The following is a 16930-nucleotide window of genomic DNA, read 5'->3' as shown; positions in this document are numbered from 1 at the left end:
TTTTCCACTCCTCCCCAGAGGTGAGCAGCTGCTTGTGTTCCACAAAGTGTAACATCTTCTAAATTTCAGGGTGCTGAGTGAGAAGCAGGCTGTGCCAGACCCACACACACCCCCTCACTATTCCCTGCTCACACACGCGAGTGTGGAGTGCTGCAATCAGTCTTCCAATTAAACCTGGCAATATCGCAACAAGAAATCAGATTTGGGAGTTGGCAACCTGGCGCATAAACAAACTTTTATGTGAATAATTAAACCAGAGCTAAGCATATGCTGGATCGTCTTTAATCAACTTGTGATTACAGTTACCAGAAAAGCCCCAATGTTTCCGAAAGCTTCTATGTTGTTTATTCACTGTGGTTATTCTAACACAGCTTCTTTGATACACTCAGTGTTATCTTTTACCCATTTCTCCCTCTTTCATTTTCCTTCTCTTTTCCAAATTCTTACCCTTCACTGTGACACAAGCCACTTGTGAGAAGAATTGTGTGTGTAAGCATGTGTGCACAAACATTTTGTATGTAAACACATACCCTGCCACCCACAAAGTCAGGAGTGTTTTATATATAAGTCCATCAACTGCCTTTAAGGAGCCCCACTTGAGTAGAGCCAAGAGTGTTATGTTTGGATTCAAAACCATTGGATCATCAGAAATAACCTTGTGGAATAACCCTGGAACCTGGTCAGGCTGGGGGGATGTCTCCAAGTTCACATTGGCCTCCGAGACTTTAAATGAGGTGCTAACTCTCAGTTGACCCAAAAGCGCCATCATGAACTTCGCTTCAACCTTTGTACATTTGAAACCACAACTGTAAAAATTACATGAAGTTTTGCTGGAAAAACAATTTCTGCTAGAAGGTTTCCAAACAAAAGCTGCTGAATTTTTAGAGAAACGTAAGATAAGATTCTATTTACAGTAGGACATCAAGAAAGTCATGTTGTAAAGGATTCCCTTGTATGTTTCAGAATTCTCTTACCTGGGTACAGAATTTAAACTGACTGTCATTTAAGCTTTAAAATTCAAATCCTCTCCTTGCATTTTTTTTTAAGCCATCAGTGCAACTTAAGAAGAATGTAGGAGAATTAAAGGGCATAATTAAGAGGCAGGAGATTAACTCTGTTCTGTTTTTCCACTAAATGAATAAGCTAGTGCCATATATATGTGTATATACATATGTTTATCTATATATATGTAACTATATACACATACATATGTATATGGCAGTATATTAAATATATATTTATATAAATGTAAAGCATTTATATTCTTATAGATTTTTATAACTGATCTAGTCATCTTTTATATGTACTTATTTTTCTAACATTCTTCTATTCTGGACTCTCCTCTTCCCAAGCTTAAAGTTTTTCTTAGGACAGATACGTAGCATCACTTAGTTATTACACAAGTTCTGAAACAACTGCTAAGTTATTGGGCTTCCCAGGTGGTTCTAGTGGTAAAGAACCCACCTGCCAATGCAGGAGACATAAGAGATGTGGGTTCCATCCCTGGGCTGGGAAGATCCTCCAGAGAAGGGAGTGGCAATCCACTCCAGTATTCTTGCCTGGAGAATCCCATGGACAGAAGAGCCTGGGGGACTATGGTCCATGGGGTTGCAAAGAGTCGGACACAACTGAAGTGACTACACAAGCATGCACACAATTTACTGGGAAGTGAATTTTTTTTCCTGGCTAGTGGGGAGAAAAATACCCTCAGAGTGAGAGAGATTAGTGGTGGACTTCATCCAATATGGAGCACATCGGTCATCTTAACTTTACAATGAGAACAGTGTGTCTCTGTCTCTGTCTTGGTTGGCTCAGAGAGATGAACCCTGCTTACCTTGGACACAAAACACTCTGCTATGGCCACAGGATCATTTTCACAGTTTTCCAAGTCTTGCAGAAGTTCACTAAAAAAAAAGAAAAAAGAATGTATTAGGTTGTGGTCTGAGGGTTGAGGACATTTTAAATAACTTAGACGTTTAAACACTTACATGGCATTTATAAGGAACCATTTAACTGGATATCTGAGGTTTTGTCATTACATCCAAGGCTTAGATAAATGACTTGCCTGAGGTCATGGAGGAGCAGGGGTGTAATCAGAGGTCTGACCTGCAACTCTGCCACCCAGAGATAAGTCCTACTCAACATTTCAGTCTGCCTGACATTTGTCAAAATCTGCACGCATGCTCACACACACTCATTGATCCCATAGCTTTCCAGGTACCAGACAAAGCACTGAGAACAAATACACCAGCGTGTCTCTTGGAGCTTGGAATCCACTGAAGAGCCAGACATGCAGTGAAAAATCACACTGATTTACACAAAATTATACATGGAGATAGTGCTCTAAAGGAAAAATATGCCAGGGGAGAAAATCTCTTTCCTCAGATGAAAATCTGTATTATTTATTTTTATTGATTCATTAAGTAACTAACTGAGTGCCATTGCACTCTGTGGATGTAGCATCATTAATGTACTAATCTCCTATGGTCGCATACAGCTCTATGAATGGGATTGCTGGGTCATGGGGCATTTTCATTCCAAACATTAACACATTCCCAAATTACATTCCATGGAAGTTATATTAATATGTATTTTAATATGTTAAGTGTTTATTTTAATTATCTGTGTATCACATAGTTAATAAAAATTTAAACAGTTCTTCAGGAATTGTGATAAAAATAGCTGTACAGTTCCTTGCTTTCTGTTTCCCCTTCTCGACTACCACTCCCTGGAAACACTTACAACTTTTAGCCATTTCAGCTATCTGTATCTGGGTTTCCAAACATGCTGGCAATGCATTTTCATTATTTTTCAGTCTTAGGTATTTACTTCATAATTTCCCCTAGCTCCCTTTCTTCTCATCTTTCTCAGCAAACTCTGTTAGGAAATTTAATTAGATTAAAAGCCAGAGCTTACATTTTAAAGACTATGTAAATATTATTCTCAGCTAAGCCTTGGAGTATACCATAGCTACCCTGCCTTTCTTGTACAACCATGTTTTCCCTGGAGTTGAAATGGTCTCATGTTTGTTTGTTTTTTTTCATTTGTTTGTTTGGTTTTCAAAGTTGTTATTGTTCAGTTGCTAAGTTGTGTCCAACTCTTTGTGACCCCATGGACTGCAGCATACCAGGCGTCCCTGTCCTTCACTATCTCCCAGAGTTTTCTCAGATTCATGTCCATTGAGTTGGTGATGATATCTAACCATCTCATCCTCTGCTGCCCTCTTCTCCTTTTGCCTTCAACATTTCCCAGCATCTGGGTCTTTTCCAATGAGTTGGTTCCTCACATCATGTGGCCAAAGTATTGGAGCTTCAGCATCAATCACTCCAATGACTGTCCAGGGTTGATTTCCTAAGTACAGCCAGTAATGCACCTGCAAACTTTGTGCCAAAAGTGTAACTCATGTCTCACCAAGTTCAAACACTGGATCATTATGGGCTGCATTCTCTCTTAGTGACCCCCTTCCTAGAGCCATCTGTCCTTCCAGTTCCACCTGGACAGGTGCTCTCTGGGCCTGCTGGGTCCTCTCTTCAACACCATCCTGATGATGCCCTGTTTCTTAGATACCATTTAAGCTATAATCTCTCCTTTGGGAACAGTCTTCCCTCCAGCAGCTTTCTGAGTAGGGGTAATAGGCAGTGAATTTTCTGAGACTCTTTCTGCTTCAAAATGTTCTCCCTTCACACTTGACTGATAATTATCAATGGATATAGAATTCTTGATTGGAAGTTATTTTCTGAGTATTCAGGGAGACATCTGCTGTTGTGTGGATTTTAATGCTACTATTGAGAAGTCCAACATCATTCTGATTCATGATCTAGGTTACAAGTGACCTGTTTTTCTATGCTGGAAGCTTTTAGAGTTTTCTCTTTGGTAATTAGTTCTGAAATTCTGTGATGGTTGGTTTTGAGGTGGGTCTTTTTTTCATACACAGAGGCAATTTGAATATTTGGGAAGTGTTCTTGATCATCAGTTCTCAAAATGCTTCCTGCGTTCTTAAGATCCCTTCAGGAAGCCCAAAAGGCCAATATATTTTATAAAAATACTTTGACTCTATCAGATTTTTTATCTTCATTCTCTCGTGAGAGTACACTGGCCTTTCCAGAGACTACATGACCTGTGATATCACAGATGGAAAGCAGAAGCCGATTGGAGAATCCAGCTGTCTTCCAGTAAGTCAAACAGCAAAGAGATTTGTAAAAATGTAAGACAATTCCAAAATGCAAAAAATGTTAATGGGAAGAGTAGTAAGTTTTTCTAGAAATCTGTGGATTTTTTATTATTATTGAATACATTGATATTTTAATAACTTCTTAGTTTTAATATCAGAGCCTCTTGATGAAGGTGAAAGAGGAGAGTGAAAAAGCTGGCTAAAACTCAACATTCAGAAAACTAAGATCATGGCATCTGGTCCCATCACTTCATCACAAATAGATGGGGAAACAATGGAAACAGTGACAGACTTTATTTTCTTGGGCCTAAGAATCACTGCATATGGTGATTGCAGCCATGAAATTAAAAGATGCTTGATCCTTAGAAGAAAAACTATGATCAACCTGGACAGCATATTAAAAAGTAGAGACATGATTTTGCCAAAAAAGGTCTGTCTAGTCAGAGCTATGGTTTTTCCAGTAGTCATGTATGGATGTGAGAGTTGGACTATAAGGAAATCTGAGTGCTGAAGAATTGATGGTTTTGAATTGTGGTGTTGGAGAAGACTCTTGAGAGTCCCCTGGACTGCAAGGAGATCCAACCAGTCCATCCTAAAGGAAATCAGTCCTGATTATTCATTGGCAGGACTGATGCTGAAGCTGAAGCTCCAATACTTTGGCCACCTGATGCAAAGAGCATACTCATTGGAACAGACCTTGATGCTGGGAAGGATTGAAGGTGGCAGGAGAAGGGGATGACAGAGGACAAGATGGTTGGATGGCATCACTGACTAAATGGACATGAGTCTGAGCAAGCTCTGAGAGATGGTGAAGGACAGGGAAGCCTGTCCATGCAGTCCATGGGGTCACAAAGAGTCAGACATGACTGAACAACTACAACAGTTTTAATTTATATTATGGTAGATAAAAACATCATAAATCATAAAACCAAAAAAAAATTTAGGGCACTTAGAAATTTTTAAGCATATATAGATCCTGAAAGTGAAAGTTTAGTTGCTCAGTCGTGTCCGACTCTGCGATCCCATGGACTGTAACCCACCAGGTTCCTCCGTTCACGGGATTTTCCAGGCAAGAGTACTAGAGTGGGTTGCCATTTCCTTCTCCAGAGGATTTTCCCAACTCAGGGATCGAACCTGGGTCTCCCACATTGTAGGCAGATACATTACCATCTGAGCCACCAGGGAAGTCAGATCCTGGGGCCAAAAAGCTAAGGAACCTCCATTCTTGAATTATAGTTTTAATATTTCCTCCCCTACATTAGATTAGATACTCTAGACTATCTCATTTTTTCTCTAGTTTCCATCTTCTTGTTTATTGTTCTGTTTTCTTAGATTTCATCTTTTATTTTCTATTGCTTCTATTGAATTTTTTCATCTCTATTATCTGATCTTCAGTTTCAAAGTGTGTAAGTGTGTTTACATGTTCTTTGGGTACTTATGTTTCTATTATTATTTTATGGGTGCAAAAATGTTCTCATATTTATAAGGAGGTGATAATGATGACAATTGTTATTTTGGACTTAACTTTCCTGCTCTTTGCTTTCTGCTCCACAATCATTTTAATCATTTTGGCTTCTGCCATTCAGGTTAGTGGTTCACCCCAAGTATCTGGGGATTTTCATTTGTTCTTTCTTACTGGAAGGTAGGGCTTCCCTGGTAGCTCAGTTAAAGAATCTGCCTGCCAATGAAGGAAGTCTAGTTTTGAAGGTAAGATACCAGCCAGCCATAAGGTCTGCACAGAAGTGTAGTTTTACATAGCGTGCTCCTTACCCAAGCCAGTGATTCTCAAACATTTTGGTGTCAAGACCTGCTTGCTGCTGCTGCTGCTAAGTCGCTTCAGTCGTGTCCGACTCTGTGCGACCCCATAGATGGCAGCCCACCAGGCTCCCCCGTCCCTGGGATTCTCCAGGCAAGAACACTGGAGTGGGTTGCCATTTCCTTCTCCAATGCATGAAAGTGAAAAGTGAAAGTGAAATCGCTCAGTCGTGTCTGACTCTTCCCGACCCCATGGACTGTAGCCTACCAGGCTCCTCTGACCATGCGATTTTCCAGGCAAGAGTACTGGAGTGGGTTGCCATTGTCTCCTCCACAAGACCTGGTTACCTTTAAAAAATTCTTTATGTGGATTATATCAATACTTATTAGAAATTAAGGCTACTATGTAAGTTTAAAAAGACCAATTCATTTAATTATATATTTAGTACATGTTAATACAAGTAACTTTTTTGTGAAAAATAAATTTTATAAAACAAAATTAAACAGTGAGAAGAGTAGTATTGTTTTATATTCTGCAAATCTCTAATGCCTATCTTAATAGAACACAGATGGCTGCACATGTCTGCTCGCCATTCAACAGCCTCACACAAATATATCATTGGAAAAGGTAGGAGTATTTCAGTAGCCTCTATGGATATCTTTCTTTGATAATACACTGAAACTCAACAAGTGGTAGTTTCTTAGTTTGCTGGAGTCAGAAACCATATAATCCTATATCCTGCTACATTGAAATCCACTGATATATCTTGCAATTTGAAAGGAACCTTTACCAACACATGATTTCAGGACAGACCCAATTTCAAACATTCTTCCCTAATATTCCACAAAACATACCATCTGTAAGATTATTTTTGTTTGAATATATAGTTCTGATAATTTTATCAATATCTTTTATAGAAGGATGTGCTTAGTTGCTCAGTCATGTCTGACTCTTTGTGACCCTATGGACTGTGGCCCACCAAGCTCCTCTGTCCATGGGATTCTCCAGACAAGAATACTGGAGTGGGTTGCCATGCCCTCCTCCAGGGGATCTTCCCAACCCAGGGATCGAACCCAGGTCTCCTGCATTGCAGGCAGATTCTTTACTGTCTGAACCACCAGGGAAGCCCTTTATAGAAGGATGGCTGTGATTAAATTAAAGATAGCTGAAATTTCATCACTGGGATCTAAATACTGGATGAAGTAAAATAAAAAGTCAAACAAAAAGAAGAGCTAAAAAGGCAACATATCTGGACCAGTGTTTTCCACTGTTGGAGGATGGAGTGCTCTGGATGCAGGTTATGTAACCAGGTTTTTCAATATTCTGTTTCTAAGGAGAGAAGAATTTTGAGCCGAATCCATCATATTTTTCATACTTCCAAGGCTTAATAGAAATACTCCTTGACAATATTTAGGTCCCTCTGTTCTCAGTGTTACACTCATCAAGCTCCTCTTGGAGCTTTAATTTCATCTCCAGCTTGGATCTCCTGGTAGGACAAGGTGTCTTCAGGACCCACCCAGGCTCTAGTATAGCTCACCTGTAAACAAATGGCATTCATTGCTCAAGAACCAGAACCGGGAGGGAGCTCAGATGACTTCCAGTCCTACTCCCAAATTTTAAGATGAGGAAACCAGGGCTCATAAAAGGGAGGTGGCTTACCTTAGGTCACACAGCAAATAATTAATAGGCACAGCTGGGCTTAGTATCAGGGCTTGTGAATCCCAGTCCCGCACGATTATAAACACACCTATTGAAAGGTTTATTTTTCAGCTTGACTCAGTAAAGCTGAGGGCTCGTCTCCCACATCGTGGTGTCTTCAACCTGCTAGCGCCTACCTGGGAGGCCTTGTGTGAGTCATCTGGGCAGCTTTCCTTTCCAACCCTTTTATAAAATAATGGAAACAGTGAGGAGGTGGTAGCCTGATTTCACACTCCTGTCATCAGAGCAGCCAACTTGATACAGCTGGCTGACCACCCTGTTAGTTCTCCATCCAACACAGTCATTACTGAAAGCCTTGTTTATCAGGGGCTATTACAGGCAGGAGGTGATGGGTAAAGAGCACAGACAAAAGCTCTATCCTATAGGTGCTTAAGTTCTGATCAGGGGTGATAAATGTTAACAACTGAAGAAATAAAGAGTACAATGTAAAACAAAAGGCAACAAATGTCCGCAAGGATGTTAAGAACTGGAACCCTCATACATTGCTGACAGGAATGCAAAATGGTGCAGCCACCATGGAAAGCAGTATGAAGGTTCTCCAAAAAAAAATAAGAGTAGAACTAACATACGATCCAGCAATCCAGCCTTGTGGTATGCTATGCTACGCTCAGATGGTCAGCTGTGTCCTACTCTTTGCGACCCTGTGGACTGTAGCCCACCAGGCTCCTCTGTCCATGGGGTTTTCTAGGCAATAATAGTGGAATGGGTTGCCATTTCATTCTCCAGCAGATCATCCCCACCCAGGGATGGAACCTGGGTCTCCAGCATTGCAGGAGGATTCTTCACCAACTGAGCCACCAAGGAAGCCCAATCTTGGGGTATTTACATAAAAAATTGAAATCAGGGTCTTGAAGAGCTGTTAGTACTACCACATTCGTTGTAGAAGTATTCACAACAGCCAAAATGTGGATACAACTTAAATGTCTGTGAATGGATGAAGATGAATAAGGAAAATGTGGTATGTACGTATATGTATTTGTGTGTATATATATATATGTGTGTGTGTGTGTGTGTGTGTGTATGTATACAGTGAAATATTAGTCTTAAAAAAGAAGGAATTCTGTGACAACATGAATGAACCTTGACATTGTGCCAAGTTGAAAAAAAAAAAAAAAGCCAGTCACAGAAGGACAAGTCCTGCATGATTCCACTTATATTAGAAATCTAAAATAGTCACACCCATAGCATCAGATAGTAGAATGGTGGTTACCAGGGGCTGGGGGGTAAGAGTAAATAGAAGAGCTATTACCTAAGATGCATCAAGTTTCAGCTAAATCAGATGAATAGGTTCTAGAGATCTGCTGTAACATAGTATCTAAGTTAACAATAACATGTGTGTGAAAGTGGCTCAGTCATGTCTGACTCTCTGAAACCCCATGGACTATAGCCCTCGAGGCTCCTCTGACCATGGGATCCCAGGCAAGAATACTGAGGCGTGTAGCCATTCCTTGCTCCAGGGAATCTTCCCCACCCAGGGATCGAACCCAGCTCTCCTGCATTTCAGGCAGATTCTTTACTGTCTGAGCCACAAGGGAAGTATTGAACACTTAAAAATTTAAGAGGGTAGATCTCATGTTAAGTGCTGTTATTATAATAAAATAAAAATTAAGAAAAAATAAAATTTATTCCTTTACCAGTAGAAACTCACACACCATAGTACAATATTGCTTACTAAGAATGCTTATGTGAAAAATAGCAAAGGGTTGGTTTTACTGAAAAGCAAAACAAAAACAGAATATAATACTGTACTACGTGTTATGAGGGGCTGGTGGCTCAGTGGTAAAGAATCTGCCTACCAATGCAGGAGATGTGGGTTCGATCCCTGGGTCAGGAAGATCCCCTGGAGAAGGAAACGGGCAAACCCACTCCAGTATTCTTGCCTGGGATCCCATGGACAGAGGAGCCTGGTGGGCTACAGTCCATGGGGTCACAAAGAGTCAAACATGACTCAGCAACTAAATAACAACAACGCCTTATGAAAAGGAAATAAAGAAGACAGTGTAGCAGAGTGTGCCTGAGGCTGGGTGGGTGGGTGAAGGAGCACTGGAGCAGTCCCCAATGTTCTCTGAGGAGGTGATATCTAAGTTTGGGGAGGGTTGGAAGAGAAAGTCACTTAAGAAATTGGTCACGAGTCTAAGGACAGAATGAACACAGTGTGTTTTTGTGGGTGGTATAGAAAGGAACCCACCAGCTGCTGTTTGGTGAACAACAGGGCATGTGGGAGATATGGAAGACAACTAACTATAAAGTAATACACCATGAACTATGGGAACACAGATGGGGCCATGGAAAGAGGGATATCAAGGACTCCATAAAGACCAGAAACAGGCTGTCCTTCTAGAGTTACAGCCTAATGGGGTGGAGACTAGCTTTCTCATTGCATCAGTGAAACTAATGAACAGCTTTGCAAGTACATTAGCAGGAAGAAGTGACTCATAGATTGTTTTGTACTCAGAGCTAAAGTTAGAGCCATTCTACCTTCAGATCTGGGGTATTTTCCCTTTTCCTGCAGCAATTGTTCCAAATATTTCCTCCCTTTTGTGTAGCATTATGAAAAAAGAAAATAATATTTCTTACTAGAGTTCATATTCCTTGTTTGGATGGACAGTTAAAGGAAACACAGTTCTCTTTTACAGAATATATTCTATGTAAGATTTTCTCTGACCACTGATGTGTAGTTGAACTCAGGAATTGTAATAAGACCTTGAAGATTCTACTGCCTTCCACTGAACAAGATTCAGGAAGGGGCCTCACCTTGTCTGCAGTAGACGCTAAGCTCCATTTCCTTTTCCCACCCAATCAGGTAGGTCAGTTGGTATTCACAGAGGCACATATGGATTAGGAAACAGAAAATGGAGTGAGGTTAATAGTACCAAATGTTCCATTAAATTCACTGGTACGCTACCACTGTTTTTTTTTTTTTTTTTATCACTGGTCTTGAAAAGTCTACTTGAAAAAAGTCTATGGGTAAAAATATATTTCTACCACTGGGCAATAGTTGAAGACATTTTGATGATATGAAAATGCATTAACATAAAAGATAACTGCTCCCACCTTGCCCTGACTTATTGTTATACGTATCCCATGGTTTGGGATGTTCAAGATGGACTTAGAAAAGGCAGAGGAACCAGAGATCAAATTGCCAGCATCCGTTGGATCACAGAAAAAAAACAAGAGAGTTCCAGAAAAACATCTACTTCTGCTTTATTGACTACGCCAAAGTGTTTGACTGTGTGGATCACAACAAACTGCAGAAAATTCTTCAAGAGATGGGAATACCAGACCACCTGACCTGCCTCCTGAGAAATCTGTATGCAGGTCAAGAAGCAACAGTTAGAAATGGACATGGAACAACAGACTGGTTCCAAATCAGAAAAGGAGTACATAAAGGCTGTATATTATCACCCTGCTTATTTAACTTATATGTAGAGTACATCATGTGAAATGCCAGGCTGTATGAAGCACAAGCTGGAATCAGGACTGCCAGGAGAAATATCAATAACCTCAGATATGCAGACGACACCACCCTTATGGCAGAAAGCGAAGAAGAACTAAAGAGTCTCTTGATGAAAGTGAAAGAGGAGAGTAAAAACGTTGGCTTAAAACTCAACATTCAGAAAACTAAAATCATGGCATCTGGTCCTATCACTTCACGGCAAACAGATGGGGAAACAATGGAAACACTGAGAGACTTCATTTTGGGTTGCTCCAAAATCACTGCAGATGGTGATTGCAGCCATGAAATTAAAAGACGCTTGATCCTTGGAAGAAAAGTTATGACCAACCTGGACAGCATATTAAAAAGCAGAGATGTGACTTTGCCAACCAAGGTCCATCTAGTCAAAGCTATGGTTTTTCCAGTAGTCATGTACGGATGTGAGAGTTGTACTATAAAGAAAGCTGAGTGCTGAAGAATTGATGCTTTTGAACTGTGGTGTTGGAGAAGACTTTTGAGAGTCCCTTGGACTGCAAGGAGATCAAATCAGTCAATCCTCAAGGAAATCAGTCCTGAATTATCATTGGAAGGACTAATGTTGAAGCTGAAACTCCAATACTTTGGCCACCTGATGTGAAGAGCAGACTCATTGGAACAGACCCTGATGCTGGGAAAGATTGAGGGTGGGAGGAGAAGGGTATGACAGAGGATGAGACGGTTGAATTGCATCAGTGACTCAATGGACATGAGTTTGAGTAAGCTCTGGGAGTTGGTGATGGACAGGGAAGCCTGGGGTGTTGCAGTCCATGGGGTCACAAAGAGTCAGACATGACTGAGCGACTGAACTGAACTGAACTGACCCCATGATTTGCTTTCTAAACAACATTTCAAAGGAGAAAAGAAGCATGACCCAAATAAACATTTTGTCTTAAGATGTAAGTTACTTGGTCTGGGATGCTTTCACTGATCCCTCAGATAAAATCAATTCCTTGCTCCTCAGAGTTCTTGAAGTAAAGTTTTGTTCATTCCTTGGGTATAGGACTTACTGCCTCTGCTACATGACAATGTCATTCATCTTTAGACTAATAGATTTAGCCTAGTGTTTGACATGCCACAGTGACTCAATATAGGTATACCAAATGAAAAGAAAGGGTAGGACTTTCCTGGTGGTCCAGTAGTTAATAATCCACCTACCAGTGCAGAGGATACAAGTTTGATCTTGGGAAGATCCTGGTCTGGGAAGATTCCATATGTCGCAGGGCAACTAAGCTCATGTGCCACAACCACTGAAGCCCACACACTCAAGAGCCCATGCTCTACAACAAGAAAAGTCATCACAAAGAGAAACCCATGCACTACAACTAAGGAGTAGCCCCCTACTCACCGCAATTAGAGAAAGTCTGCACACAGTAACCCAGAGTAGTCAAATAAATAAATAAAATTTTAAAAAAGACAGAGAAAGAGTTGAAGGAAATAGGAAAATTCTCCTCTCATCTTTTGAGGAAAGAGAACTTAGCTGATCGTAACTTGCTAAAAAATAATTTAAAAATAAAATTCTGATGTAGAGAAATGGTCTCTACTTCCTCACTCTTCATTCTTAAAGAAAGAGTCAAATTACAGTCTAAATAACTCTTCTGTATCCCAAGAGAGGGATGCTTGTGTAAAAACAATTGACATCTCTTTAACATGCAGTTAAGGAAAAAAAGTATTGGGAGTTTAGGTAACAAGTTAAACTGGTTTCTTTGGACTGAGCTAGTTTACTGACCATTTGGGAATTTCTATCAGACACCAAAACAGAGTCTTAAATTTCCAGGCTATCATAGGGATTATGAGAGAAAGATTTGACTACAAAAAAGACAACAAAAATGAAATCTCAATTGTATTTCAAAACAGTTCATGTTGGAAGGCTTCATGAGATAACAATTTGAATCTAGTAATATGCCCAAACTGAACAAAGACAGTACAAGGAAAGAAATTATACACTGCTGTCATTTATGAACATGCACGAAAAAGTTCTTTAAAAAAACACAAACTAAACTCATCATGCACAAATATATGAAACATCATGGCCAGGCAGGGTGTATGTGTGCACGTGTGCTAAGTCACTTTGTGCTATATTTCTAAGTCGCTTCAGGCGTGTCCAACTCATTGCAACCCCATGGACTGTAGCCTGCCAGGCTCCTCTATCCATGGGATTCTCCAGGTAAGAATACTGGAGGGGGTTGCCATGCCCTCCTCCAGGGGATATTCCCCACCCAGAGACTGAACCCATACCTCTAATGTCTCCTGGCAGACAGGTTCTTTCCCACTGCTGCCATCTGGGAAACCCAGGGTTCATTCTAGTAGTGTACATATGATTCAAATCAGAAGGCCTATTAATATAATTTGCCACGTTATGAGTAGGAGAAAAATCATATGCTAATTTTCTTAAAGGATGATTACACATTCAATAAAATTCAATATTCATTTGCACTAAAATCTTAGCAAAATAGAAGTAAGTATCTAAATCTCAGAACAAACATCATAGTTAACGGTGAAACAGTTAAAGCATTCCTACTAATGTCAGAAAGAAGATAAGAATGCAAGAATCTAATTAGCACTGTTTGAGAAGACTTATCCAAAGCAGTAAGACAAGAAAAAAAAAAAAAAAAATATATATATAAGGGGCAGAATAACTGTAAAGGAAGGGAAAAAATTCTCATTTTCAAACACCATTGTCTACATAGAAAACCTAAAGGGTCTATAAACAATTAGAACTGATGGGACATTTTAAAAAGCTGGTTGAATACCGTGTCAACATACAAAAATCGAAAGCATTCCTACATGACAATAATGGCGAGTTATAAAATAGGAAAATATTCTAGTCCAAAATAACGTCAAAAAGAACAAGTGTTTAAAAGTGACATGTATGAATGTGATGGAGAAATTATAAAATGTTATTATAGGGTATTTTTAAAAAGCTTGATGGATGAGATATGTTTATGGTTGGATGACCCAGTATTATAAAGATAGCACAACTGCCAAAATTAACCTGTAAATTAAATCAAATTCCAATAAAAGTCCCAAGAGAGCTCCCTTCATGGAACTTGACAAACTAAAGCAAAAAGAAATGAAAAGATCACTTGGCAGTGCAAAGAGTTAAGAAATGCGAAGTCACTGTAGAAGAAGAGCAACATGGGTTTAATAATTAAGATGCTGTGGTATGGAGTAAGGATGGACAAAGAGACCAACAAAACAAAACACAGCCCAGAAACAGAACCATCCATACACGTAAACTTTACCTGGGAGAAATGCAGAACTACAAATCAGCATAGAGAAGATCTATTTTTCAGTCTATGGTGATGGGACTATGGGCTAGTTATATGAAAAGAGGTCTTTTTTTTTTTTCTTTCTTTTTTGGCTCCACTGCATGGCTTGCATATCTTATGATAATAAGTTCCCCAATCAGGGATTGAAAACACACCCAGATGAGATCGGGCATGTTCAGGGTGGTATGACCGTAGCCAAACACACCCTCTGTGAAAGCACAGAGTCCTAATCCACTGGACTTTCAGGGAATTCCCTGAAAATAAGGATTTTGATTTCCTATCACATACCACATTTCCATCAATTTTAGATTAAAGATGTAAGTGGAAAGCTAAAATTTTAAGACTTTCAGGGAAAATATAGAGAATATTTATGAACTGAGCACATTTATAAAAGAGATATTTTTTAAACAAATACAAAATTCTCATACAATAAAAATTACATTTACTTAGAGTAGTCAAAATCATGAATTTTATAACTTCTTTTCAAAGAAGCCACAATTAAAAGACAAATCTCATACTAACTGAGGACTACAATTTGCATCATCCACAAAGATCTCCAGACAGAACTCATCAAGAACTCCTAAACAATCATAAGAAAAAGAAACATCTTGACAGAAACCTGGGCAATGAGTAGGAGCCAGAAATTCAGAGAAGAAATCAAAGTGGCCAAAAAACAAGAGAAGAGGCTTAGTCTTTTGCAATCAGCAAAATGCAAGGTAATACATCCTATAATGGAATACTGCATTGCAGTTAAAAGAAGCAGAGGAGAACTATAAATCTCAAAAGCACCGTTGCATGAAAAAAACTTGTAAAAGACTGATACAGTGCACGCCATGTTTGAAGTAAGTTAAAGCACACTAGGTATATATACTTAGAGTCATGGCAACAAAGATATTACTTGGGGATGAAACACAAAGTCCTGGATAATAGTTATAGTGATCGCGGTGTTTTGAGCCAGATTATACTGACTTTTCTGAGCCAATTCTGCACATCTCTTCCTAATTCCATGTTCAGTAAGGTCTTCTTAGTAGCCTGAAATCTGCTGTAGGTGTGTTTATACCATAGAAATTGGCAGACATTAAAAATCTCAGATTCCCCCTCCTTTGTCCTCACCCTGGAGGACTGGCTCATCAGCACATCACTGTGCCACTCTGCACAGAGTGGGATGCCATTCGGAGGGGCATGTCGGGGGCTCAGCATTACTGGTAAAGCCTTCAGACTTCCAAGCATTTCTAAAGCAAATATGGCATAAAGAAAGGCCTTGATGAAATAGGGTGCTTTATAAGTGTTTATCATACGCTTTCCCGTATTTTGGAAATACTTCCTGAAAAACAATCTTATCAGCTAAAATTTTCTAAAGTGTTAGTTACTCAGTCATGTAGGACTCTCTGGGATCTCGTACTGTAGCTCGCCAGGCTCATCTGTCTACGGGATTCTCCAGGCAAGAATACTGGAGTGGGCAGCCATTTTCTTCTCCAGGGGATTTTCCCAACCCAGGTCTCCTGGATTGCAGGCAGATTCTTTATTGTCTGAGCCACCAGGGGAAAATTTTTCAGGCCAGCATAAAACCATTTTCTCTTTGCCCTCTTTAGTTTTGGAGATTTAAATCTTGCTTAGTTGGGCACAATAGTATTATATTATGATGAGGCATCTGGACCTGAACTAGTAAAAATTTTAAAATCATTTCAAGCCTTAACCATAGATTTGCCAGATAGTTGTATCTTTGAAATCAACTGATGTTGGGTACAGAACAGAGGGTTTGTAAGAGGCATTAACAAAAAAACTCACATCGATACTGTTATTTAATGAAATATAATAGTAAAGACATTTAAGCTCTAAATTTAGTCCAGAGTTAAGAGAAAGGAAATAAAAGCAAATAGGGACAATATAGTACAGACAAGTAACTGTAAAAGTTAAACAGAAAAATATTCTTGGAAATAAAAAAAAAAAAAAAAGAAGAATACTAGTTGAGATTCAACAAAACCAGGTGTTTAAAATAGGCTTCCATCAATAGGAGAATGGATAAAGAAGATGTGGTACATATATACCATGGAATATTACTCAGCCGTTAAAAAGAATAAAATAAGGCCATTGGCAGCAACATGGATGAACCTAGAGATTATCATACTGAGTGAAGTCAGATAGAGCAAGGAAAATGTCATAAGATATCACTTATCCACAGAATATAAAACAGACGAAACAAATGAACTGATTTACAAAACAGAAACAGACTCAGACTTAAGAGAACAAACTGATGTTTACTAGAGTGTAAGGGTGAGGGGTGTGAGGCTGTCATGGCTAACGCCATGGCAGGCAGCAGGGCAGAACAAGGGGTAGGGGCATTTAGGCAGTTTGGGATTGACATGTACATGCCGTTATATTTAAAATGGATAACCAACATGGATCTACTGTATAATATTAGGAACTCTGCTCAATATACTGTAATAGTCTAACTGGGAAAAGAATTTGAAAAAGAATAGATTCATATGTATGTATATAAATATATATATGTATATATATATATATAAAACTGAGTCACT

At 39.4% G+C, this 16930-nt stretch overlaps 1 protein-coding gene across 5 annotated transcripts in view; it reads right to left on the bottom strand.

Moving 5' to 3' along the window:
- The window catches only part of PLEKHG1 (pleckstrin homology and RhoGEF domain containing G1), a 240714-nt gene that overhangs the window by 46756 nt on the left and 177028 nt on the right, over window positions 1-16930 (bottom strand). For all 5 annotated transcript variants that reach the window (XM_043887987.1, XM_043887984.1, XM_043887986.1 and 2 more), the window contains one exon: window positions 1835-1904. In XM_043887987.1, the coding sequence (XP_043743922.1) occupies window positions 1835-1904 (70 nt within the window). The remainder of the gene's footprint in view (window positions 1-1834; window positions 1905-16930) is intronic.

This window comes from Cervus elaphus, chromosome 26 (assembly GCF_910594005.1).
Source record: "Cervus elaphus chromosome 26, mCerEla1.1, whole genome shotgun sequence".
NCBI classification, from domain to species: domain Eukaryota; kingdom Metazoa; phylum Chordata; class Mammalia; order Artiodactyla; family Cervidae; genus Cervus; species Cervus elaphus.
This window is presented reverse-complemented; position numbering and strand designations above follow the sequence as displayed.